Source organism: Glandiceps talaboti, chromosome 15, assembly GCF_964340395.1.
Source record: "Glandiceps talaboti chromosome 15, keGlaTala1.1, whole genome shotgun sequence".
Taxonomy (NCBI): Eukaryota; Metazoa; Hemichordata; class Enteropneusta; family Spengelidae; genus Glandiceps; species Glandiceps talaboti.
In genome coordinates, this window is record NC_135563.1 from 17,841,015 (window position 1) to 17,866,861 (window position 25,847).

The 25,847-nt window shown below is 36.3% G+C and overlaps 2 protein-coding genes across 2 annotated transcripts; both read right to left on the reverse strand.

Moving 5' to 3' along the window:
• Positions 1 to 9,578: 9,578 nt before the first annotated feature.
• Positions 9,579 to 13,477, reverse strand: LOC144446667 (uncharacterized). The gene is made up of 3 exons (XM_078136485.1): positions 13,380 to 13,477; positions 11,227 to 11,321; positions 9,579 to 10,431 (listed from the first exon to the last, which is right to left on the reverse strand). Exons 2-3 carry the CDS (start codon positions 11,297 to 11,299, stop codon positions 9,767 to 9,769), a joined length of 738 nt encoding a protein of 245 aa, XP_077992611.1. The 5' UTR covers positions 11,300 to 11,321; positions 13,380 to 13,477; the 3' UTR covers positions 9,579 to 9,766.
• A 3,192-nt stretch (positions 13,478 to 16,669) lies between these two features.
• Positions 16,670 to 22,218, reverse strand: LOC144446706 (S-adenosylmethionine-dependent methyltransferase Rv2258c-like). Its single transcript, XM_078136527.1, has 4 exons — positions 22,029 to 22,218; positions 18,696 to 18,907; positions 18,294 to 18,413; positions 16,670 to 17,711 (listed from the first exon to the last, which is right to left on the reverse strand). Exons 1-4 carry the CDS (start codon positions 22,166 to 22,168, stop codon positions 17,149 to 17,151), a joined length of 1,035 nt encoding a protein of 344 aa, XP_077992653.1. The 5' UTR covers positions 22,169 to 22,218; the 3' UTR covers positions 16,670 to 17,148.
• Between the last annotated feature and the right edge of the window lie 3,629 nt (positions 22,219 to 25,847).

The window sequence follows — 25,847 nt, forward strand, 5'->3', positions numbered from 1 at the left end:
TGGGAATGTCATGACATTAGATACCAGGGCCAATGTCAAGATGGAACAGGTAACCAAACCTGGAAATAGGAGCAATTAAGGAAATTTATTATATTGCCAGTTATTTCAAAATTGTTCAAAATCTTACAAAAAAGACAAGTTTCCTTCTTCTTGACCAGCCCCCCCCCCCATACATACGTACGTACGTACGCACGCACGCACGCACATACATACATACATACATACATACATACATACATACATACATACATTGAGTATAAAATTGAGTACAGACACGTTCGGAAATGCCAGCGTCTCTCGACGATCGACCACGGCATAACCAAAGAAACCTGAAATATCACGACCAATTCGTGAAACCAATGACTCAACCCACAGAGGCTTACAAGACAACGTTTCCCTAAAGGAAGAAGTAAAGAAATGAAAATAGCAGTAAACCAAGAGATTATGAAACGAGCGTATTTGACACGTTGTTGATTAGACGGTGTCCACCAAGAGAAAGAGAGAGAGTGGATGGGAGACAGGTGTTGCTACAGCCAGACAGTGGAGAAGTACACTGTCTATGCTACAGCTACCTGATCATGTGACCAAGACTCCGCCTATCAGCAACCGACAAACATTATGAAAAATACACGGGATATCCAGACCTGAAAAGCAGGGAAAAATTCGACTTTCTCTAGTAAGATACTGCGATGCTGATATTAGCAAATACAGGCACAGGGGCGCGACACCCGCAAGCTTTTCGCGACAATATATATATATTAATATATATATACACAATATAAATAATCAAATATATAAACAGTTACACCCAATCTATGAAATTGCCCAATTCATGAAATGGGTAGATAACTTTGCTCAGTTCATGAAATAGGCAATCGTGTTGCTCAGGTTATGAAATGGGTATGGTAAGATATGCCTAGTACATGAAATGAGCATCTTTTATAGGACACACACAAAATAAATATCAATCAAACAACTTTATTATCAAGAAATGCATATGGAACTTGTGAGACAGTCCGAATAAATAGATGTAAAATCCGACGTTTCGAATAAAAATTCTTTATCAAGGTATAAAGTTATGTATTGATAACTTTATTATCATGTATTTACAAACTCATCACTTCACAATTCTTATTTTATTATATAATTCAGTGTAGCTTGTGTTTTTAATAGAGTTCGATAATCAACACCCCAGTTCAAAACTCTTGCCCCAAAATTTAATTTGGCCCCTTTTAGATCGTAATGTATACTATCATTTGCATAAGGTTGACCATTCCATGAACTGGGCAAAATTACATATGTTTATATGCATGTATACTAGTATATACATGGGGAGCATTATAACTTTGCGATGGTACAACACCCGTTTACTGAACGTAACTTCTCAGGAAGGAATAAATAGTAGCAATACAATTCAGATTCTTAAGTTCACCATACTGATATATTATTTTTGTTTGTCTGGATTACAATTAAAACTGGGAATTAAAGCATTTCTCTGACACCGATTGTCTTCAGACAAGTTCAGTCACCGATTCTCTGACTGCTGAGATCAATTGTACAGACATTGCAAGACAATATACGCACAGGTGTTTGCCATGGTGCAGTTTTTTTCTATAATTCACTTGAGGTTTACTGGCGCTTGTAACTTGTCTATATTGTCTACATTAAGCCCACTGATAAAATATTAATATAGAGTTATTGGAACAAATACAGAGAGTAAATTAAAAAAGGCAAGAATTCTAATTGCAAAATTCCACTGAGTATTCTCAATAATGACTATCATTAGTTTGTCTGTTAACGGTTGAAGCAATCGTTTTTAATTTCAATACAAATTTTCTAACCCATTATTTTAAGTCGCTGTAGTTGGGGCGAGACAAGGTCTTCGTCAATTACAGGGGTCAGTATAGAATTTTTTTTTAATTTTAACATACATGACGTGCCGACAAATGCAGTGCATTGTTTAATTACCTATATTACATGAAAGTAATTGAGAGTTACAATAGCTGACATAGGAGCATTTTGAGACAATTTGTGTTGGCTATAGTTAAGTTACTCACTCTTAATATTGTACCCCAGTCTAAAGTATAGTGAGATGCTTAGATGTTAACTATGCCTGTGCAGCTGCACATATTATGTGGCGACATAAATAAATTTAAGATTATGAAAATTAATGTTGAGTTCAAACATAACATTGTTTAAGATAATCAATAGTGTGAGTGTGACAAGTACGCATCTTTCGCGTACAACAGTATACCGACCGATTTTGTATTGTGCGTGTGTGTGTCTGTACGTACGTGTGTGCGGGTGTGTGCGTGTGTATGTATGTATGTATGTATGTATGTATGTATGTATGTATGTATATGTATGTATGTATGTATGTATGTATGTATGTATGTATGTATGTATGTATGTATGTCTGTCTGTCTGTCTGTCTGTCTGTCTGTCTGTCTGTACGTACGTACGTACGTACGTACGTACGTATGTATGTATGTATGTATGTATGTATGTATGTATGTATGTATGTATGTATGTATGTATGTATTTATGCATACATGTATTCCTGTATCAATGATACACAATCAAAAGATCATTGAAGCGTATACTAAACAAAGTTCTCCCACAGTTAGATTTTATCTTTATCCCCAAATGAATGATAACGGAAGCTGTCACGAGGATATGACATCTAGACAACCATCAATTACCGTTGTGTCAAATCTATTGACTTTTAAAGATATTTTACATTCATGACTTGAAAAGTACTTAATGAAACAATAAAAGTGATAAGTTTATGAGGTGCAATGGTTAATTATAAAAATCATGGCATACACCCATTTTTTTAAATCTGAAAAAAACGTAGTCTTAACAAATCGCTAAAATTAAAACAATTAAAATCACCCTAATACTTTGTTAACAATATTTCAATTACAATTTAGGCTAATTTCAGATTTTTACATAATTCATGTTACAGGGTCATATATTACGCACCCCCTCTCTGTACATATCATTAAGGGTGGGTGAGCGGTATTTTTAAAATTTGTATTCGTCTCTTTTTATTCAACTGTAAAACTTCAAAACTGTAACACCTTAATTTGGAGTCCGTCGTAATTTCTAATCGCCGATTCGAAATTATTTACGGAATTCGGTCACAATTACCCCATTTTCTAAATACACGTAACTGAAATTTGAATTATCGGTCGACGTGTAAGCGACCATGAGTATTTCATTAAAAATATTGATGAAGTATTTTGTCCGTAAATTCTAAATTCAAATTTTAGACGTAAATTTTTTTAATGCATTACTATTCATGTTCTTCGTAATTTATGATTTGTTGCCTTCGAAAACTGTATCTCATAATCCCTTCTTCATCTCCGTCATTGAAATATTTAAAATATCTCTTTTGAATGATTGAAGCCGGTAAAGTAATACCTCATAGACATTGAAAGAAGAAAAAAACGACATGCTAATCGTCAACTGGCGGTTTGTTCCTACAGGTGGTTACTGTAACGTTGACACTCCTTAACAGATGTCGCTCATTGTCTCATCAGTCTCAAACTCTAAGAAATGTTTTGGGATAACACAAACGATGAGTTGAAATGACTCTACTCACCTCTACTGAAGTAACAGCGATACATCTCTACTCTCTTCCTCTGTCCGCAGTACTAATGAAAAGTGTCCGCGCCTACCAATTTATGTAGGTGTTGAAGTAGTTCGTCGTCACGTTACGTCGTCGTGTGGTCGATAGTAACGTCGCTTTAGAATAACACTTGAAGGCGTTTGCATTGGGAATACAACGGTTCGATTGGAAAACAGATAACCAGATGTCCCCCAGACCTCACAGCACATTATCTGTGCATCAATCAATCAATCAATCAATTGAATACTGTTGATACCAAGCCATGAAATCAAACGACAGTGAACTTGAATAATTGAATAGTCGGCATAGGACGGCTTATTACTCCTAATTTCTGTTAAGTTATGAAAATGAGACCTTCTGCACCTCCAATGTATTATTAATTACAAATACACGTACATACTATACATTAATGTCAACATGTCAATATCAGTGATTATATCAAATGATGACACGTGGTCTTTAATTACAATATGAATATAATTAGGATGTTCTCATATCCTTCACATTTTGTAATTCTACCCAGGAACATTTGAAAGGCGGAGTTTTTGGCAAGTGGCTAATGATTGTCAAGTTATGAATATAGTCAATTTACGGGTAAGAGCTATGAGGGAGAGAGAGAGAGAGAGAGAGAGAGAGAGAGAGAGAGAGAGAGAGAGAGAGAGAGAGAGAGAGAGAGAGAGAGAGAGAGAGAGAGAGAGAGAGAGAGAGAGAGAGAGAGAGAGAGAGAGAGAGAGAGAGAGAGAGAGAGAGAGAGGGGGGGGGAGAGAGGGGGGGGGGAGAGGGAGCGAGGGAGAGAGGGAAACATAAAAAGGAGAGCAAAGGGATTACAAAAAGAAATTGGGGACACGGAGACACAAAAATATGTAACAGTACTGTAATGATGTAAAATTATGCCTTGAAGCATTGGAGAAGACGATATCCCACGTAAGGAAATGAAAATCATAATCACCGTGACATTATCTATGGTTAATCTTCTTCACATGAATAATAGAGGTGTCATCTCCAATAATTGGAAAGTTAATTGCATTGATATATATAGTTTTAGGGAGCAATATTAGCTATTACGTCACTTACGTAATTATAGCTATATCGTCTGATGGAAGTATTCAAACTATCAATAACATGTAAGAACATCGGCATCATCAATAGACATGCATATAATAAACTATTTTTAGTTAATAAACCGTTGAACAGGAATGAAGGATTTAAAGAATGTATTGAAGTAACGAAGCATAAAATTTGGTTATACATGTACACTAGAAAGAATTCGAAACATGTCCCCTGGTGTGTATTGACTGGAACTACCGTAGGTGTCCGTATATAACCACTATGAGGCAACATGTAATAACGCAAACTCTATGGGATAGATTTGAAATACAAGGGTTATTCTCAGTGTATTGCCGATGTCAACCACTCAGTTTATATGCTAACTTATTTTTCTTTTGAAGTGTTACTTTTACTGTAGGTATTATTGTAAAGAGTATTTGCGGTAGTGCTCGAAGGCAATACAGCCATGGAAAGATGAGGAAAATGTTTTGGAATTTATCACTAAGAAATGAGAGATGGATGTGTGTAATTAGTTTTAAGCAAAGGTGTCTTCTGCAAGAGTAGAAGTTACTACGAGTTTTACGGGTGCAAAATCCAGCATGGTTTCACTATGATTTAGCGCATCATAGATTTGTTGTCACTATATATTCGTAAATAAATAATTGTGGTGATGTTTACATGCTTGTACCTTTTCTTATTCGGTAGCATTTGATGTTGATATTTAAGAACAGATAGCAAATACAAATGTAGTATACTACATGCATGTTATTTCGGTCAAACAACATGACTAAGTTTTATAATTTAATAGTTAAAATTCATGCATACCCAGCTTGATATTTCAGTCACATGATGCAAATTCTCTCTCTCTCTCTCTCTCTCTCTCTCTCTCTCTCTCTCTCTCTCTCTCTCTCTCTCTCTCTCTCTCTCTCTCTCTCTCTCTCTCTCTCTCTCTCTCTCTCTGTCACTCTCTCTCTCTTTTTTTCTCTCTCTTTCCGTCCCTGTCTGTCTATGTCTCCGTCTCCGTCTCTCTCTGTGTAAGTGTATGTGTCTGTCTCCCACTGTCTGTCTGTCTGTCTGTCTGTACATATCTCTCTCTCCTTCCCTCCCCTTGGTCTGTTTGTTTTGTTTTGTTTTCGTTTCTGTAATGTGATTTACCAGTCATATCTTCTATTTTTTGTAGTGATTGATTAGGAGTTTTTGACTATCACATTGTGTATCTCGATAAGTGCTTGTGTACACAATGACACTTACTACATGTATGACAAATTTATTTGATTCGTGAACAGGGAAGCTGTGAGAAAGTTGAAATACAGGAAACGCATGATTTTTGCTGGTATGGGGTAACACAATTCTCAAACGTAAAATACGTAAGCACAATCTCGATCTCAATCGTGTTCCATCCTTATTAATACTCAATACAAGGAGTCACACACCTCGGACAATATCCAATACATAAAGATATTGTACATATAACATATGGTTTCAACTTATCAACTTATAGGAGAATGAGCTGAAGCGAGTAATTACATACTTAGATAATGATCTCAATAATGAAGCTAAATATACACTTTCATGTATCACGTGAGTTGCATGTATTCATACACTTAATTGTACTATTTTTAAAAAACTTGCTTTGAAAACACAGCATATCAAGCAAATAACGCTGGCGTTGTGTCAAGGTTTGATCGTAGTATAAATATGCTTTATTGGGTATGGTTTTGGCAAACCGATAGGAGACACGACTCCTGATAATGTTGATACCGTTTGTAATTAGTACAGCTGAATCATAATAACAGACTCGTGATGACCACGTTACATGAAACTTAATACGTCCTTTGATAGATATATATAAATGAAGAAGCACTTGACCAGGAACTCATTTACTAAGTTGCTTTACATCCAGAGTCTATATTTGGTGGACCAAATGTGTTATTTTCGAAATCAAGGAAATCCGCTTAGATGAGAAACTATCCGGAAATTCAAGCCAGGTTTTGTTTTCAATTACCGCTGCAATTTTTTTTTTTACCAAGGAAATGATGTCTGAAATATGGCATTGTTACGCTAAAAATATACTAATGACTTTACTATATTTGCATAAATCATATTTATTCGACAAAATGTGAAAATGTGCGTCGAGTTTGAGCACTTTGTTGATACAAAAGTGTGTATGATTATTGATTTTCACTTTCTTTTGTAAAAATTTGAGTGTGCCTCAGTCGTGGCAGCTCTGAAAACAAGAGTTACATCCGGGTGATTGTTTAAAGAATTGACGACACGCATTCTACTTTAGACAAGCAAGCTCATGTTCACACTTTACACAAATGATTGTATAATCTATTTATGATAATGAAGTGTTACAAATCGTGTAAACGGCAGATTAATAAAAATGTGTGAGGAGTCTGTTTTATCATACTGGTTCCATTCTTTCGTTTGTACTCTTTGCTTTATTGAGAGTTACGCTAGGCTCAGACTCGTGATGTCCAATATGAATGCTCTTGTGTTACATGTTTGTAATTGTCACTCGACATCTTCGTAATTTCGTCAAACTACAGAAAATCCCGCCCTAAAATGAATTATTGTTAGTACAGTTTTTCACTTAAGTGTAAGATGAATGGGCAAACACCGGCTTAATTACAAATCGTGAATTTCTAAACGTTTCAAAATGCATGGATGAGTCATCGTGCCTAAGATCATGGCAATACTAGCATGAGTATAATTTTGCACTCTCTGGGAGTAACTTTCATTGCATTTGTCAGAATTTTAAAAATAAAAACATTCAAGAACTTTATCAAACTCACTGGCTTTTAGGTTTATTGTTGGTCAGTTAACTACTCATACTACCTTCAACAACAAATATGGTGTCGCTGTTCCTCTTGATACTATTGGGAGAGGTTGACATACAAGAAGAAATCTCTTATTTTCCTCAAACCACTGCAGAAATCCCATAAGCACCAAAATATATCGAAAATCAACGATATTTAGATGAATGCCATGAATATTTAGAAAGTCAACCCGTAATGCTAGTTAAACTCCGGGGTTGTCTCGGACAGTATATAAAGTTTGCATCGTATACTAGCTAGCTATAGATTAGAATGTGCATGGATGGACTTCCTTTCATCGTGTTGATCGACACTACACCATCTTATATATATATCATATAGTCGTACTCGTTTCGCAATTGAATGGCCAACCTTTCCTTCAAATGAAATTTAGAGTCACTGCACAAAACCAAACAAATAAAGATGTATTGAAAGTCACCTCTGTTTCTGATATGCTCTGTTCAATACACAAGCAGCAACATTGTCCAACGTTAAAGATAAAACTGACATAAACTTCAACTGCCGCTGAGGGCAGCATTTACATTTCTGACTTGTACTATGATCAAATTGAATATTAATATTAATGCATGTTTAACAACACCTAATGAGCTCTTGCTTATCTTTGAGGTTTCATTTGTGTCGATTAACTTGTAGAGAGAACTATGATACCGATAGACACACAGACACACAGACACCGACAGATAGACATACACACAGAGACACAGACAGACAGACAGACAGACAGGCAGACAGACTGACAGACAGACAAACAAACAGACACACACACACACACACACACACACACAATCATCGTCATTTCAAAACTTTAGCAGACGGAAAGTAAAAATAGTTAATAATCCATGCGATAAAGTTAGATCTTGTTGGCTCAATACGGTCCTGCTAAATGACTAACTCCCTTGTAAGGGCGGTGGAATAAGAAATAAATGTATGGCGGTATGTTCGTACTTTGAATGAGTGACACAGGATGATTTCTTATATGTTTTTTCGAATTCATCAACTTATGCACGATTACGTAGAAATTTATTCATGAAAATTGTACTATTTTCATTAAGAGAAGAACTTGAAGTTGTGGTGCAACATCCGTGTAAGGGTAGGAAATTCTTATCGTTAACAAACGCAGTTTTGCCCATTCGCCATTGATATATGTCATGTATGCCATTCTCACATCCCTCACCATCTGAAAACGCATTAGCCCATGGGGGGGGGGGCTATCACGTAAAAAAACCAACATACGATTATCACATGTAGAATTTGGAATTGTCTCCCTGCAGCTTTTGTAAACAGGCAACTCCTGGTGCATTCAGAAATGTCATGTGTTACTATTAAAAATATAGCTGTATTTATGTATTTGTATTTATATTTTTCATTTAATCACGCACGTCACGCGAGGCATACATATATCTCCAGGGTCCGAGCCGTCATTTGTGGAGTTCATCCCTAACGGAAGAAGTGGATCTTGTAAGCAAGCGTACCATAGGCCATAGGCTTAGCGATGGCTGTTGTGTTTACATTTGCAACAAATAAACACGGAGACGTTTATTGAAATTCTTTGGATCCTTGGTACAAATAGTGACGCTGTTAACAAGTTGCGCGCCCCCCCTCTCCAGTAAAGAATCACCGATAGAATGTATCATTCTCGCAAACCACTAGAGCTGTTATTTCTTCCGCGACTTTTACTTGGACGGTGCCGTAAAAGAGGCTATGTTTTACGATGGTGATAATGTTTATGCTACATTGTTCATGAATGTGTTTTTGTGAGTTGGTATATACCAGTGTAATGTATATGTATATGTATATGTATATGTATATGTATATGTATATGTATATGTATATATGTGTGTGTGTGTTTGTGTGTGTGTGTGTGTGTGTGTGTGTGTGTGTGTGTGTGTGTTTCTTTGCTCTGTGAAGTGTTCAATTGTCAATGCACTGCGACACCACACCCACGATAGAAATGTGAAGAGTTATTATTGCAACTATTCCGGTAATGATTCAGTAATTAAAAAAAAAGTTGAAATGTGTTGTGTAGATGAGAAAAACATAGACGTATATTGTGCCTTCAATTATCATACTTTATTTCAACTAAAACTAATACTAAAGCCTTCAATGTATAGGAAGGACATCTGACTAAAAGCTTCGAAATTCTCTTTAATTTCTCAGGACATTATCACATTAATATTGAAAAGCTATTGCTTTGGGACTACGTTAGCTTTATAACAGCACGTGTGAATAACACACAGCTCATATTTTAGTCAGTTTCGCCGGCGAATTTGCGCAAGTTTTTGTGAGATACAATCGACTTGACATGCTGGCTTTTATCCAACATCGGCCCCCACTTCTTATCTTCAAGGATATGGAGACCACCGTCACAGGACCCAATTCCGAATACGGTGTCATCAGGTTGTATGGAAATATCTACGACATCGATATTTCTTCCACCAGTAACACGCGACCAAACTCCCTGAATCCCAGGGCGTTGTTTCAGCACGCCTCGCGACGTCACACCAAGTATTGTGCCGTTCGAGTACGCTGCGATAGAGACACAGCTATAACTGCCAGTAACTGCTTTCCAGTCGTCGTCATCGTCCAATATCTTGTTGCGTTCAACCAGTTTTTCATCGGTGGTTACACCAACTATTTTGTCATCGATGACAGCAACATCTAGGAATTTATAATCAGTGTGACTCTCCGAAACCGGTACCGGTGTCCAACTACCGACACTCGGGGATTGTTTAGTGTGTAGTTTGTCATCTGGACCAACCCCTACCAAAGTCCCTTTATCCAAAGTATCACCTGGGATAATGGCAATGGATTTGATACAACAACTATCCTGGTTAGTTTTACGCCATTCACCATTAATATGACTTCGTGTAAGAAGAGAACCTGTACAATCCACCCCAATCATTGCTGTAGCTGTCGATATAGAATATTTTGAACTTGTCGGTGAAAGCGCAACTAGATTTCGACTCTAATGTTCATTTGTTTTCATAAAGCTAGTTATATTCGAGTTGTTCATTAAATTACGACACGGTCATAAATTGTCATTTGCAACAGGTTACCACATCTAAACTTGGAAGTATCATTACATAGAAAATGCAATAGCAAAATTCACCCACTCCCTCTCTACCGACTTACGCACGGGTACCCATCTTATATACCCGGGGTAGTACGGACAAATTTACAAATAAACCACCCTACCTGCCTACTTATATGCCTGCGTCACTAGTACATACCTACACATACATACCTAACCTTTCATATATTTAAAGACACATTTGGCATAAAAGCAACACATAAAATATTATAGAATCTGCATTGATATTCGTTATTTCAGAAAAAAAAAACAGGAAAAGAAACACTCCTAACCATTGAGAATATTGTTCTCCGACGCTTGGCTAGCTTGCCAATAGATTAGATAAGAATTCCACACGCTCACAACAGTGAAAATTATACTGAACGTTTACATCAAATGATGATTGATAAATTTCAGGTTTATTATAAGGACAGTATGCCCAAAATATGACATTGGCCGTGAATATAAACTTGGGGCCGATCCCGTGACAAATACAACGACGAAAAGTCATCTATCGGCTAGCTAACACATGAACACAGACACAAACTAAAACGGTATGATTGAATCAATACCAACGGTCAATGTACATCAATGTACATCGTAGTAAGTTAAACTCAAGTTTGATATGGACTTACCGTCATGAATTGCTCCATAGGCAATTCCAGTCAGGAGCTGGATATGTAATATTGCAGCAACGTAAAACCACATATTGAATTTTGATAACTGCGTTCTGCAAAATGGATGATACAAACAATATAACGTTAATCCTGCTTTGTAGCATGCATTTGAACAAGTTCTGCAATGTGTACTGTGTGTGTGTATGTATGTGTGTGTGTGTGAGTCTGTATCTATCTATCTATCTATCTATCTAGCTGCATGTATGTATGTATATATGTATGCATGCATGTATGCATGTATGTATGTATGTATGTATGTATGTGTGTGTGTGTATGTATGTATGTATGTATGTATGTATGTATGTATGTATGTATGTATGTATGTATGTATGTATGTATTTGTGTGTGTGTGTGTGTGTGTGTGTGTGTGTGTGTGTGTGTGTGTGCGTGCGTGCGTGCGTGTAATACACATTCTCAACCGAGGATCATAAAACCATTTATTATTTCAGTGTTAATGCATAAACGAGTGTGATAATCTCCCACAAGATAAGAGATAAACCAAACTCTTAATGTAAATGATCTCTTGCCAATTATGAGATTAGGGGCGTTTTAATTTAGATAAGAGGAGGAGAATGGACAAGATGTCTTTATTTAGTCAATAAAGAGAGAATTACATGAGAAAGAGAATATTAGCCAGGGAAAGAAGAAAACAAGTTTTATATCACCACACAAAAATCAATGAGTCAATTGATCAATATCACACACAAAATAAGTTTTATTTCATCACAAAAAAATGAATATTCAATCGATCAATCATTCAGCTAAATAATAAATCAATCAATCAATAAATCGATCAATCAGTTACATGCTCGCTGGCCCCTGTGGTATATCACTTTTTAAGTGTTCTGTTGTCTATATTTTGTGTGTAAATTGTATTTTTGTCTCTTTTGGGTGAAGCTAAATAGAAGACATTTCCGATGAGGACAATAAAGTTATCATGTTTAATTGAATTGAACCGTGAATTGAATATGTTTAAGGGGTAAGAAGTGTACATATTACTAATGCCTTTTCATTCTTCTATCTCAGATCCAAGAACTAAAAAAAAGAGCGCGTCTTTTCAAAGCACATATGCTTCACAGATTTGGATGCCATCCACAGTTCACCAATTTTACTGTGACTGTATCCTCGAGAAACAAGAATTTTCATGAAACCTTCCTCAATAAAGGACAATCGTTTTTCTCCCGATGTAAACGAGGCTTTGACCGGGGGCTTTGACCTATGTTGTACTGTCGTCAAATTGTGAAGCGGGAATGTGCCGATTTGAAGTTTAAACATTGATTGAATAGAGTGATGAATATTTCACTCAAACGAAGAAAACTAAAATCAGGATGCTAAGTTGTAGTAGTATGTGGTCGTAGTTCGTAGAATTTTTCATGACTATATCTACCATGCATTGGGACATGGATTATTCTGCATACACATTGATTGTAAAGTTTAGTGTTAAAACAATCAAGCAATTACGAAGTTTTAAAATGTGTTACGTGCGAAATGAATTGCAGTTCCCGTCTTTTTGTAGACTGTGTAATTCAAATACAGTCCAATGAAATGATAACGATACATTTCTTCAAGGAAAGAAGGAAATGCGAAATCCGCTCAAAGACAATACTGTTGTGTCTCTTTTTATGACTACATACTCAATGAAGTCACTGTATCAGAGTATTTTCGATGACGTCATGTGAACATTTTGTATTAAGCTTCGTTATAAACGTCATTTAAAATTTACAGTAGCAGCATAGTACGTGTTTCAACCGTTGTAAATGCGCAATTGTCTTATCTGATCATCGGATACCAGAAGAGCGGGATAGTTAGCCACCAACAGCAACAATGCAACAACAATTTTGTAAAAACGAAACTACTCCATCCAGATCAAATTGTCGATTGTTTCATTTCTTCCAGTCGTTGTTAATGAGTGCATAGGGGCGAAATAAGCACATTGATTTAGTCCTATTTTAGTCAATTCTAGTAGTAATCTGTAGTAGTCACTAACTTTACATATAAATCTATCACATAAAGGGTAAACAAGCTTAGCCTGCTGGACTTTGCTACTTTTAAACTCATACTAGACACGAACATATATTTAAAAAAAAACAAAAAAAACAAAACTTTCTTACCGTAGTTGTAGCAAGTGACGTTGTAACAGTGCTGTAGGTCTGTACCAAACTGTTCCTACCAATGTCAGGTCGACTGGAGGTACGCAATTATCTTGAGTCTTTTTATAACAACAAATCGCATTATTCTCTTTCCCACCCCTCAAACATGTCTAAAATGCTGTTCTGTTAACCCGTTGACCACCCCTGATTATAATCTGACGGCGAAGGAAATCTAGTAAACTTTTAGAACAGACGAATGGGCGAATCAAAAGTAACGGAAAGAGCCGATATAGTGACAGCAGAGGGCACAGACGCCAAAATGTTTGTAAAGGAAGGGAAAACGATGTAAATAAGACACCGTATGGTATATGATATATAGATAACATATCGTCGTCCTTTTACTGGACATTAGATAAGTGTCAACTCTGAACAATGTAAGGTATACAATATTGATAGACATAAAGAGATAGTCTTCTAATTGATGTCATGTAACTAAATTATACTTCATATTTTGTTCATATACCGGATGGACTATTATTGTGTGGGAACTAGTAGTGGCTTTAAACCACGGGAGATTCATTATTTTCTATCAATTGAAGTGATCACAGATGGCAATATAATAGAAAGTCCATATGTTCAGAAAACAAAAAGAACCGTATGATAACATTTTATACAAAGGAATGTGTCATATTTTTGTTGTTGATATTTTGAATAATTATGATCTATATTACTCAATGTCTCACTCCAGGTGAATTCGTTCGAATACTGTTACAATACAAGTCATTTGAGTTGAAATAAATCGACGTCAGGCGCGACAGGTTCCTTATAATTCTGTATATACATTGACGTTGAAAAAGATTTTCCTTTTATGCTTGTTGGTGTATTTTTTTAATTGTAACGAGTCATTTGCATAATTAATGATTTAGGTTATTAGGTGAAAGGTTTAAATTTGACATAATCTGGTATATTCATCCGAGAAAACAAAGCTTTCACGATATCAGATTTAGGACCAACAGACCTCAGGAAAAAATTTCAGTTTAACCACAGATTCTGACAAGGAAGCCTGTCTGTGGTTTAAATCAGATCTGGTCTTTCAACAACTACAGTAGATCTCCAGAGGCACAGTATTTTTCTTAGGTCTCCGTCAACGACAGTATTTGCGATGGTTGTTTGGTTGTCTGTCGTCCACCATTATTGGTCAGTCCAACGTCACTCAATACATTACCTTGAATTTCATTTTCAACAGACTACAAATATTCCCTTTCCAGGAGGAAGTCTGAAACAAACTTAAACTTTGAGAAAGAAAAGTAAAATAAAAAAAAGAAGAATTTTTGACAAATACAGTGTTATAGTTCATTCTCATCTCATCTCTTCTAAGGATGGAGCAAGTACGACTGGACGAGATCGCTTTTATAGTGGCTAGGGAGGGAGGGACCTAGGTGTGTTCCTCCTGCTACAGAAGCATTGGAAAGTTCTGATCCTTTTACCAAATCTAAATCGTTGCATAATTTTCAGACTTTTCTTGGTACAGAGTGGTTGAAACACGGAATAAATACCGAATGAGTGAGCGTTCTATGTAGTTTGATATGCTAAATTCTATATACTATGTAACGTTAACTGAAGATGGTTCCTCTATCACTATTAGTTATTGGATATTAAGCTGACGTGGTTATTTTAACATCACGGGTGGCGTTTGAAATAAATTACAAAAAAAAACTTTCTCAAAAAATTAGGGGGCTTCAGTCACATTTAATCTGACGCTGCCTTTGCAAAATTGTAGCTGAAAATAGTCCTGATCACGATATAAGTTATTGCAGTATTTGGTCACCCAAGCAAAAATTCTCGCAAAAGTTGCCCTTATGATTTTGCAACTTTCAACATCTGTATGGCAACATTTGTTTCATTTCTTAATGATGTAAATTTTTCAAAAAGTTCAGAGACAGTATTCCCTCTCGACAATTGTCCAACGGACCCACAAGTCTCGCCTAAGCTGTTTTAAGTGTGTCTGCTAATACCTCAAATTGTAAATAATATATGAACAAATATACAGATCGCGACGTCAAAGAATACGTTTATTATCAATTTGTTATTGAAATATCAAAAGGGTACGAAAAACAGAATCTACTCAGATTTTAAATTGGTCCAATTCATTTACCAGTTGGGTTGCACTAAAAAGGACTATTGATCATAAATGACGATTCAAATGTCAATTCAAATTGATAAGGTTATGTTAATTGGTAGTATAGCTAAGTAGATAGATAGAGTAGGGCTTTGATAAACTTATTGCTGTAAATATGCTAGTGTTAGCTAGTTCACTTAAAGAGTTGTGGATTTATCAGTAAGCAATGTCTATGACTGATCAATCGTTTGCTTTCTGTTCTATATCAGTTGAGACAAGGATATTTTTCAAAATACAGTATAGTCAATCCAGCTATTGAAAATAATGTGTGTGTGTATGTATGTATGTATGTATGTATGTATGTATGTATGTATGTATGTATGTATGTATGTATGTATGTATGTATTGCATGTATATGTATGTATGTATGTTCGCAATTGCATGCGTTGCTTGTCATTGGACCCAAGTCATCCAGCATCTAACCCTATACCTCTGTAGACTCGTTTCAACAAATATTATTATGACATCAGAGAATTGTTTTCACTTGACATATAACATCATGATGTCATCGTCATTAATCGTCAATCAAAACAATTTATATAAGACCCCGTGTAAACCATAAGTGAGACTGAGTCTGAGACTCTCATTTTGAAGGAAGTCCAAAGTGAGACGGTATCTGAGACTGGATTTGAGAGTCGTATGATGTAAACAATAAACAGTGGACAGCAACTGAAGTCATCGCATTACCAATGGATGCAGCTAGCTAAACACGGCACATGATCAGACACAAATCATGGTCACTCAGCCCAACTGTGCACAAATTGAAACACACAAACCAACCACATGCATTGCATACAACAACGATTCAACAGTGATGTCTTTGAATACGAAATGAGACACGTATGTGTAGTTGAACAGATCGAGGTTTGAATTACACGTAAGATGTCTGGGCTACACAAGCCGAAGTACTAGGCTGTGAGGCTACCAATTACCCGTGTCAAAGACGATCTCAGGTTTGCTTGCAATTACAGTCTATTTGATAAATGAGAGTCTCAAAAGCAGTCTTAAACACGGTCTGACTTGGCATGTTCTTCGTTTTGAGAGTCTCAGTTCTGATCTCACTTCTCCTGTATTTGGGGTCTTACATACCTCATACACTTCACGATTAAAACACATCAATTGTAGGGTGATTTACATTTATTCAAGACAATGAAGCCAACATTTAGATAAGCCATATCATAGGGCTGGGATGGAATGACAGCGATTATACCGGAGTTCCGACCTTGCTACTGCGGAAACAAAGCCTTCAATTACATGTAACAGTCATAGACACAAAATAAAACTACTAGAAAAGAACGACTATTTTCCACCTGAATGAAGTACTATATTTAGAAATACAATCATACCTCCACAAGCATAACTTATTGAAACAATTGAAAGGCAACTTTGAACAGTTTGCCTCATATTTCGAAAACCGCGACAAGAGGGACAGAAACACGCATAGTAGTGAGGTCAAACAAATATTGGGTATAAATCCCATTATATTTTCGAACGCGTTCAACTTGGCTGGCCTATGGTATAATAGCATAGTATTGGTTATTATCTTAGCATAAATGTTAGTATACTTAAAATGTCACCCCGTAGGTAACATTTGCCAATCTTCTACCTTCACTACTTCTCTTTCTTTTTTGAAACAAATACCCTTTCACCAGAGTTGACAGACGATGAAACGCATTCCAGATTGACAGTTGACATCATTTCAATGGCCTTTTCCTGACCCCACATGGCCCCCAAACCCATACCGCCTTCAAAAAACAAAGAAACTGGCATACAGTGCAGCAAACTAAATATATATGATATTGGTGCCATGGCATTATCGATGTTATCAGCATGTTTGGTGTGTGAGTCGTCCTCCATCATAATGAAGTAACCACCAGTCTTCAGTACACGTGATATTTCTTCGAGAGACAAGTCTGGCCTCGCTTGGTCATGGATAGAATCTACGGCATACACCAGGTCAAAGGTCGATGTCCAGTCAGACGACAGTTTGGTAGCATCTCGGTGATGGAAAGTAACGTTGTCAAGACTCATGGCCTTTGCACGAGACTTTGCTTCAGCTAAAGCTGACTCTGAGAAATCTACGCCATGGAATTCTGTCTTCGGGAAGGTTCTTGCCAGGATACACGTAGCAGCACCTTGACCACAGCCAATGTCACATACTTTACCACCAGACTCTAGCGAAACAATGATGCATGCATGCTTATAACAAACATATTGAAAAAGCTACTGGGGGCATTGGGAGACTTATGGTAATGTGGCATTCACATAGATAACTTTTTCACGAAAAATCAGTAACCAGATTACTCTTTTCCCATCAAAAGTTCCTTTTACATGAGGTCGATAAAGATGGGTTGCAATGTCCAATTTTCCAAGGTACACTCTAGTTCAAAAAGTCACTCAAGATGCATCCGTTTGTTTTGTTTAGCATGACAATTGTAAAAGGTATATTGTCGTCACTCTTTGCTGTTACTGTTTCATGCGCCCCAAAATCATTTTGTCTTGATCTGCAGCGTTTACACGAATCTCATCACGAGTTCTTAATTTCGCCAAAAACTATTCGACTGTTAAGCTAAAAACAATAGTAACATTATAATGTCGCATGCCGGTCCATTCACAGTTACCTCGTTTTATCCACGCATTACACGGGTGAGATTTAACGTTTCCAGTCGTATCGTGTTATATTTATGATTATTTATGATGTCACTGATACATCCAAATATACCCCCAATATAATTTCTTAGTTGTATACTACTTACCTAACATTTCCTTTATTTCCTTTTCACTGGTAATAAATGAAGGTGGTGTATCTCTGTACCTCTCCGAAGAAAATTTATCTTGCCATGAATGATATCGGATGTACTTCTCATAGGACAAACCTATACAGTAATCAATGATAACGTAAATCATTATAATATTTAAGATTAGCCTAAATAATTGCCGTCTGTCTGTCTGTCTGAATATATGTATGTCCGTCTGTCCGTCCGTCTGTCTGTCTGTCTGTCTGTCTGTCTGTATGTCCGTCCGTCCGTCCGTCTGTCTGTCTGTCTGTCTGTCTGTCTGTCTGTCTGTCTGTCTGTCTGTCTGTCTTTCCATCCGTCCATCAGTCTGTCAATCAATCAATCAATCCAGTCGATTGAAGACTTAACAAAATTCGTTACCTCGTGGTCCTTCTGTGGTAGCACACTGTAGTATATCCTGGTAGACTTCCAACAGAAGTGGAAGAGACTCTGCCATCACCCCAATATTCTCAAGACCCTTCTTATTACACAAGACTTCAACTCTACTCGGTGTTAGATAGTATGTCTCATTGTCTTTATCTATATGCACGATGCGTCCAGTTACCATGGCACCCAGCCACTCTCTTACATATCTAAGTAGGTTATACAAGAAATTTATGTTATATCTCATTGGATACAATCACCATCTTAAAACTGCCCACGACATACATACATACATACATACATACATACATACATACATACATACATACATACATACATACATACATGCATGCATACATACATACATGCATGCATACATGCATGCATGCATACAGGCAGGCAGGCAGGCGTATAGACATGTATGCATGTATGTATGTATACTATGTATGTATGTATTACATAGTATACATACATACATGCATACATGTCTATACTCCAGTTATTTATTTACTTGGTTATATTGTAGTTTGGCAAGGTCATTTGAATTTTTCACGACAAACATTTGACAAGATCGACTCTTTCGCACTTGGATAATCTTCATTGCACAGGGATTGACCTCATTCTCCTGTAGTGGTCAGAGATTTGTCTACGTCAGCTATCCTCCCTAAATTAGTAAACAAATGTCAGCCGTCTGGGACTCTTTAATACTTCACAAACAGCACACATGGCGTTACGTGCATGAGCGATTTTTTAAAACGTTTTTGGTTTCCTTAATATGACAGTCCACCATCGACAATAAAGTGTTGGTTATTGCTGGCTATTCATTTCTAACTACTCTTAAAAGCATTTTCATGTCATTTTGTCTGAGTTTCCCATATGTGCTCTTTTGTATAATGTAGACTGTGATTTATAATCCTGAGATGTCTCAAGCGTTACGGTAGGTCACCTGTATCTTATTAATGTAATGTGACGCCATGTTTTAAGCTTCTTATGGCCCTCTATGACCCATTATATGTGAAAATGCGCTTTAAAAGGCATTGTCCACTTACTCGGGTGACCCTAAAACGAATGACAGCATTTACAGTACGTAAATAGTGGAAGGACACCCTTTTCAACATTCAGTTAGTTGAATGACACCCTCTGCACTGTTAAACAAGTGGAATGACAGCCACCACTCTATAACATATATAAACTTTTGAAGAAAGAAAAGGGACAGTCATAACTTTATCTAGGGATATTAACTTTGATATGTGGAAATGACAATCCTTAAATCTGCACTACTTGCAACTGTGACATAAAATAACCAAAGATATATTCACTAAAAATTGTTCAGTTACTTATTTATATAGAAAAATATCGTGTCTGTTAATCGTGTCTGCCTTCAATTTTGAGTGCGGTGATACTTCGTAGAGCTGACATAGCTTTTATGACATTTTGGACGCACTATAAAATGTATTCAATGACGGAACTTTTATCAAATTAAGATTGCAAACCATATAATTAATCAGTCAAACTTGAAATATAGTAGTGATAGCCTTAATGTAAAGCATGAGACGTGAGAGGTATGGTGGTACATTAATTAATTTTCGTTTTATTTCACATACAAATTTGACACTTCTTTAGGACATGATATTGTCTTTACATTTGTATACTGGATATTGTGACTTAATAAAATGTATGAAATGCATGGAAAAGACCAATCTTAACATCATGGAAAGGAAAAGCTAAATATAACACTGCTGTCGAAGAGGTTTCTATAGATTTGGGTGACTGCTGTCATATCATAGACTCTACCTCGTGTAGTCTATGATCAAAGAATCAGCACATAGAAACTATTGTTTGAAATGTCTTTTCCTACACATGTAACATGAAACCATTTTCGGCAATAACAACACATCATTTCTTCCATAGTTCATAATGCACCAGGGCAATTTGTAGCAAAACAAATTGACATACCTTTACTTAGGTCAAGTTAGTTTGACCTGTAGTGGAACTTGGAACAAAATTATGTCATCTGCCCTCAAAAAGGTAAAGTGTTGCTTCAGACGATTGAAATGAGGCAAGCAATTTCCTTGCCTACATTTTCTTACAGGTACTTTTCTTTCACTCATAAGATCTTTGATTACTAATATTGTTATCCACTTCCTTACATCACTACTCAAGATTTCACGGTATAACTTGCCTGTATTACAGTAATGAAAAATCCTAATTTCAAAAAAGTAGATGTATGAACTTAATGAATAAAAGTAAAATACAACAATATAAAATATATTTAAAAAATAAAAATACATTTGCATTATAATATGAAATCGAAATTACAAAAACATTCACATGCATATTTATCCATATCTTGCAGGCCTGTACACTATCAAAACAATGCACACAGGTTTTATATACTCCCTCAAAAGTCTAAATATGGCAATAAGTAATACATGTATACACACGCTAGCCTAGGACCTGTATATACATGACTATAGGCATACAAGTAAATGTACCGTGTCATATAGAAGTATTATTTTTTATGTTCAAATTAACAATCAGCACGTACAAAATATTGTTTTGAAATTCTTTTTTTTCCTGCACATGTAACACGAAACCATTTTCGGTAATAACAACACACCATTTCTTCTCAGTTGATAATGCACCAGGGCAATTTGTAGCACAACAAACTGACAGATCTTTACTTATATCATAATTCATTTCTCATATAAAAAACATTATCCTCACAGACCCCCCCTTCCACACACTCACACACACACACACACACACACACACACACACACACACACACACACACACACACACACACACACACACACACACACACAACACTGAAATGTATGCAAACGGCAAAATAACACATAGATGTCGCGACATGTCGTTTGTATCATGACAAAGTTGATAGATTTGGAAAGGTTGAACCCGTGACCTTGATTGAAATGCACCAGATATATCCCGCTGCGTTTAAGGTCAAATGGACCATTTCCACCGTCTGGACAGATCGTAATCATTCACACGTCCATCCTGTCATTTTAGTTCTAAATAGCAGGCAACAAACATACCCCTTTTTTCAAACAAATTTATCGTGACCTTGAAAACACACACAGCTACATTAGTCTTTGTGTTATCAGAACGTATGTCTAGGTCAAATATATTGATCTACAAAGCCGATAAAAAAAAACCCGCATCATTCACGATTTCCGACTGGAAAAAAACGTATAACGACTTAGAAGAATTGCATGTAACACTGACAGAACTATACAAAAAAAAAAGAAATGGAAAGGGGTTGGTAACATAAGGTGAGAGAATAGAAAAGTATTCAAGCCGCACCTTTCCTTAAGTCCTGCCAGGTCTGCTATTTCCTGCGAGGTCTTAGGTCCGCCAGCTTTGCCCATAACTGAAAACAGACCCGTTGCCGATCCAATAGCTAAACCAGCAGCCAGGAATCCTGAGCGAACAGTTTCAAACATCCTGTTATCAAATTCATCCAGTGTCTCGTCTTTTTCATCATGTTGTTTCGCCGCCATCTTGTCAGCCAACAAGAGATGACCTCATAATATATATACCCCTAAGTTCATTACAATGAATCCGTTCGTTTAAAATACCCAAAGTTGAGTTTCAAGTTTACAAGCTATTTGCCTCTAGTGAAAATGTTTGCATAAAACGTCATTGAACTATACTACTATCTGTTGATGCATTCCTTCGATGGCATTGAAATCTCGTAATTTGATAAATGATGACGTAAGTATATTGACAGGAATGGGGTGTTGATTTAATTGAGATCATCATTGTCTTAATTTTCCTTTTCTGTTCTAAGTAAATGAGAAGAGAAGGGAAGAAAGTTATATATGTCTCAGGCAGACTTAGTAAGTAACAAGAAGGCACTCGCATGAGTCCATCTACTATGTGATGGCACCCCTTTGTCATTTCCTATCTTGAGTTGCATTGATTTTACTTTGATTACATTGGTATGTAAAGGCACGAGGATCAATCACCAGACTCTTGCATTAGTGTTATCCTACCAAAGGATTACAGAAAGATCGCTCCTTTGTTCAGGACAACTTTTTTTATAGCTCTAGTCTGCAGGACAACTTTTTTATAGCTCTAGTCTGCAAGACACCTTTTCTATAGCTCTAGTCTGCAAGACAACTTTTCTATAGCTCTAGTCTGCAAGACACCTTTTCTATAGCTCTAGTCTGCAAGACAACTTTTTTCACACCTACATTTTAATCTTAATCAGAACTCTGCTTTTAACGCTTTCACTCGCTAACAAATAAAGCCAACGATTTTATTCAGACATTTATTTCAAGTTTGGACTGTATATACACGTATACAGTACACATAAAATGTCAGTAACCACTTTTTAGGAGGCAACACGTCAGTTTTCATACTTCCGACCATCACAAAAAGAGAAATGCCACATTCAGTATGATATTTTCTAGTTATTGGTTAATGGTTATTGAAAAAAAAATGAGAAAACAGGAGAATAAAACTGATCAATGTTCAGCGTAGTGAAGCATTTTTATATTCAATAATGAAGAGTAGTAATAACATATGTCGGGTAATAAAAATTACCGTCCAAATAGTTTATGTAGTAAGTATGGCTACACATACACCACATGATAGCTTAGACTCTTTCACAGTCTCGAGCACGTAGCTAACAGAAAGAGACTGTTTTGTACGTACCGTTATTTTTCCCGCAAGTTTTGGTCTTCCTGTACTGTGCGCCCCCATCGACAGCACAGGACTAACCATTCGGTGACGTAAATTATTGCGACCCACAGTGTTATTGCGACTTGTTTAAAATGCAGCCTGATACATCGGATTAGTTAATTGGTCTATGAAAGCACGCCAAAATTGCTAAACATGAAGTTCATCAGTTGAAACGATAACAGTTGAAATTAGATGACAGTTTGAACTGTTTAATCGAGGGGGCCCACTGTGTTCTTAACTAATCTTGCAATAAAAAGAAAAGAACGCCACAATATCTGTGTAAACTTTGCAATTAATGTAACTAATATTGAAATACGCATGTATCACCCAGATAGGTTATTCTTTGATAGTGATACAGCTCAGAAAGAATATTTTATGGCGAGATTGGTAATTAATTAGGAAATGAGAGTTTATATTTGTTATGTAAATATTTCATTTTTACTTAGTCGCCCAATTCTACCACGTATATACATATATGTATTTTATTGATCAAACTTTATTGAGATGATTTTTTTCATATTGAACATATATTTATCAATAATACATAATTTATTTAGAATAGTTATTATTTCAATATTCAATAATGTCCACCGACAATTGAGTAACAGATCAACAGGTGGTTTGCATAATTACATGTTTGTCGAAAAATACATGTTAATTCGTTGCACCATGTCGTCAAGTGAAGATATTTATCTTCTTTAATTCCTGTCGTGTCCGTAGCAAATGTGTTGGATAAAGTGACCTATTTTTACTTGCAGAGGTCGATCACCTGACCAAAGGACAATCACGTGACCAATACCTGTGCACATTTGAACCACCTACGTGCACAGCATTGCTGCTAAACTATAGAAAGTGGTGTGGATGGAAAAATAAATTACCTGTATCGTAATGCTAAAAATATTATATGTCAAAATGTTTGTAACAGCCACATTTTTCCAGTTTAAATAAGCAAATAAACAAACGAGGAAACAAACGAACGAACATACAATTCACGTTTAAATTACTAATAAAAATTGTTCATGTCTTGCTCTATCCAAATTGGAAGCTAGGTATCAAAACCTACACCGTTACTGTTCTCCCACAGGTAGTCTAGTCCGGCCCATATATTTGGATTGTCTGCTTCTGATACGTGTGTAGCATAACACGACCCTCTGTAGTGGTTGACACTACGTAAATATAGAACGTTGACCAGTGGAATCTGAAATGGCTGTGATTGTTTATGATTGGATAGGGTCATAGCGGTCAACGAATATAGGTCAAATCGACCACCAATCAGAGGAAAACCCGGCGTATTGATTATGGTCCAGTACCTGGAAATCAGATCGAAAGAAGTTAGAGCTTACTCGCGTCGTCACAAGTAATACAACTACTTTTTGACTATCACTGCGATTATATTTTTTGTGTAACTCGGGCAGTGCTTGTCAAGTCTTTACAAATAAATCTTGCGAAGAATATGTCTAAGTTCGTTTGCCAAGTTATTGAATATTAGGCCACAAGTTGATTGGGAGAAGACTCTACATTATCGTTGAAGATTACAAGAGCTCAGAAATCCCCTGTTGCCGATTTACGGAAATACGTGGTCTTTACTGGCTGGTTTGGTATATCCGTTAAAAAGAACACCAGAAAAACAGATTCAGCAAGTTAATTGTGGAATATACCAGTGGTCTCTGCTGGCAGGGATGGCATCACCATGATATATAAGTATAGCTGGGTAAACCACAGAGTTTTTGCAAGGTAATACACATATTAGTAAGTTTCCCTTCTATTGTCGGGATAATGGCAGGTTTGGTATATCCGTTAAAAAGAACACCAGGAAAGCAGATTCAGCCAGTTAATTGTGGAATATACCAGTGGTCTCTGCTGGCAGGGATGGCATCACCATTATATAAGTACAGCTGGGTAAACCACAGAGTTTTTGCAAGGTAATACACATATTAGTAAGTTTTCCTTCTATTGTCTGGATAAATTCAGTAATTATGATTAATCCACAAAGATGTTCTTATAAGGAAGATTTTCAATAAAGATTGGTTCTAACTAAGATTGGATGAGAAATGTATATCTGGTGTTTGGAATAACCAATTCTGTTATACATGATTTTGCTAACAGTCTATGATTTTGAAAGACGAGTCACATTGGGTAGAGAAATAAATAAAGTTTTACACATACTAAATCTATGTGTCTGATATTATATCATTGTACTATTAAGATCCTGTATTTAATACGATTCTAATATAAGTGAAAACTGCAATCTTATGGTTACTGTATTCCCTTCCGTGTAACGTCTTACTGCACACATTTTTGCTGGTGGTTTGATATCCATTTACGCAATTTCTTCGCTTTCATTTGGCTTATTCCGAAAAAAACCTTCAAGTTTTTATCTTTATTATTTGAACAAATACTGGTGTTCTATGTATTGGAGTCGCCTGTATATAATAA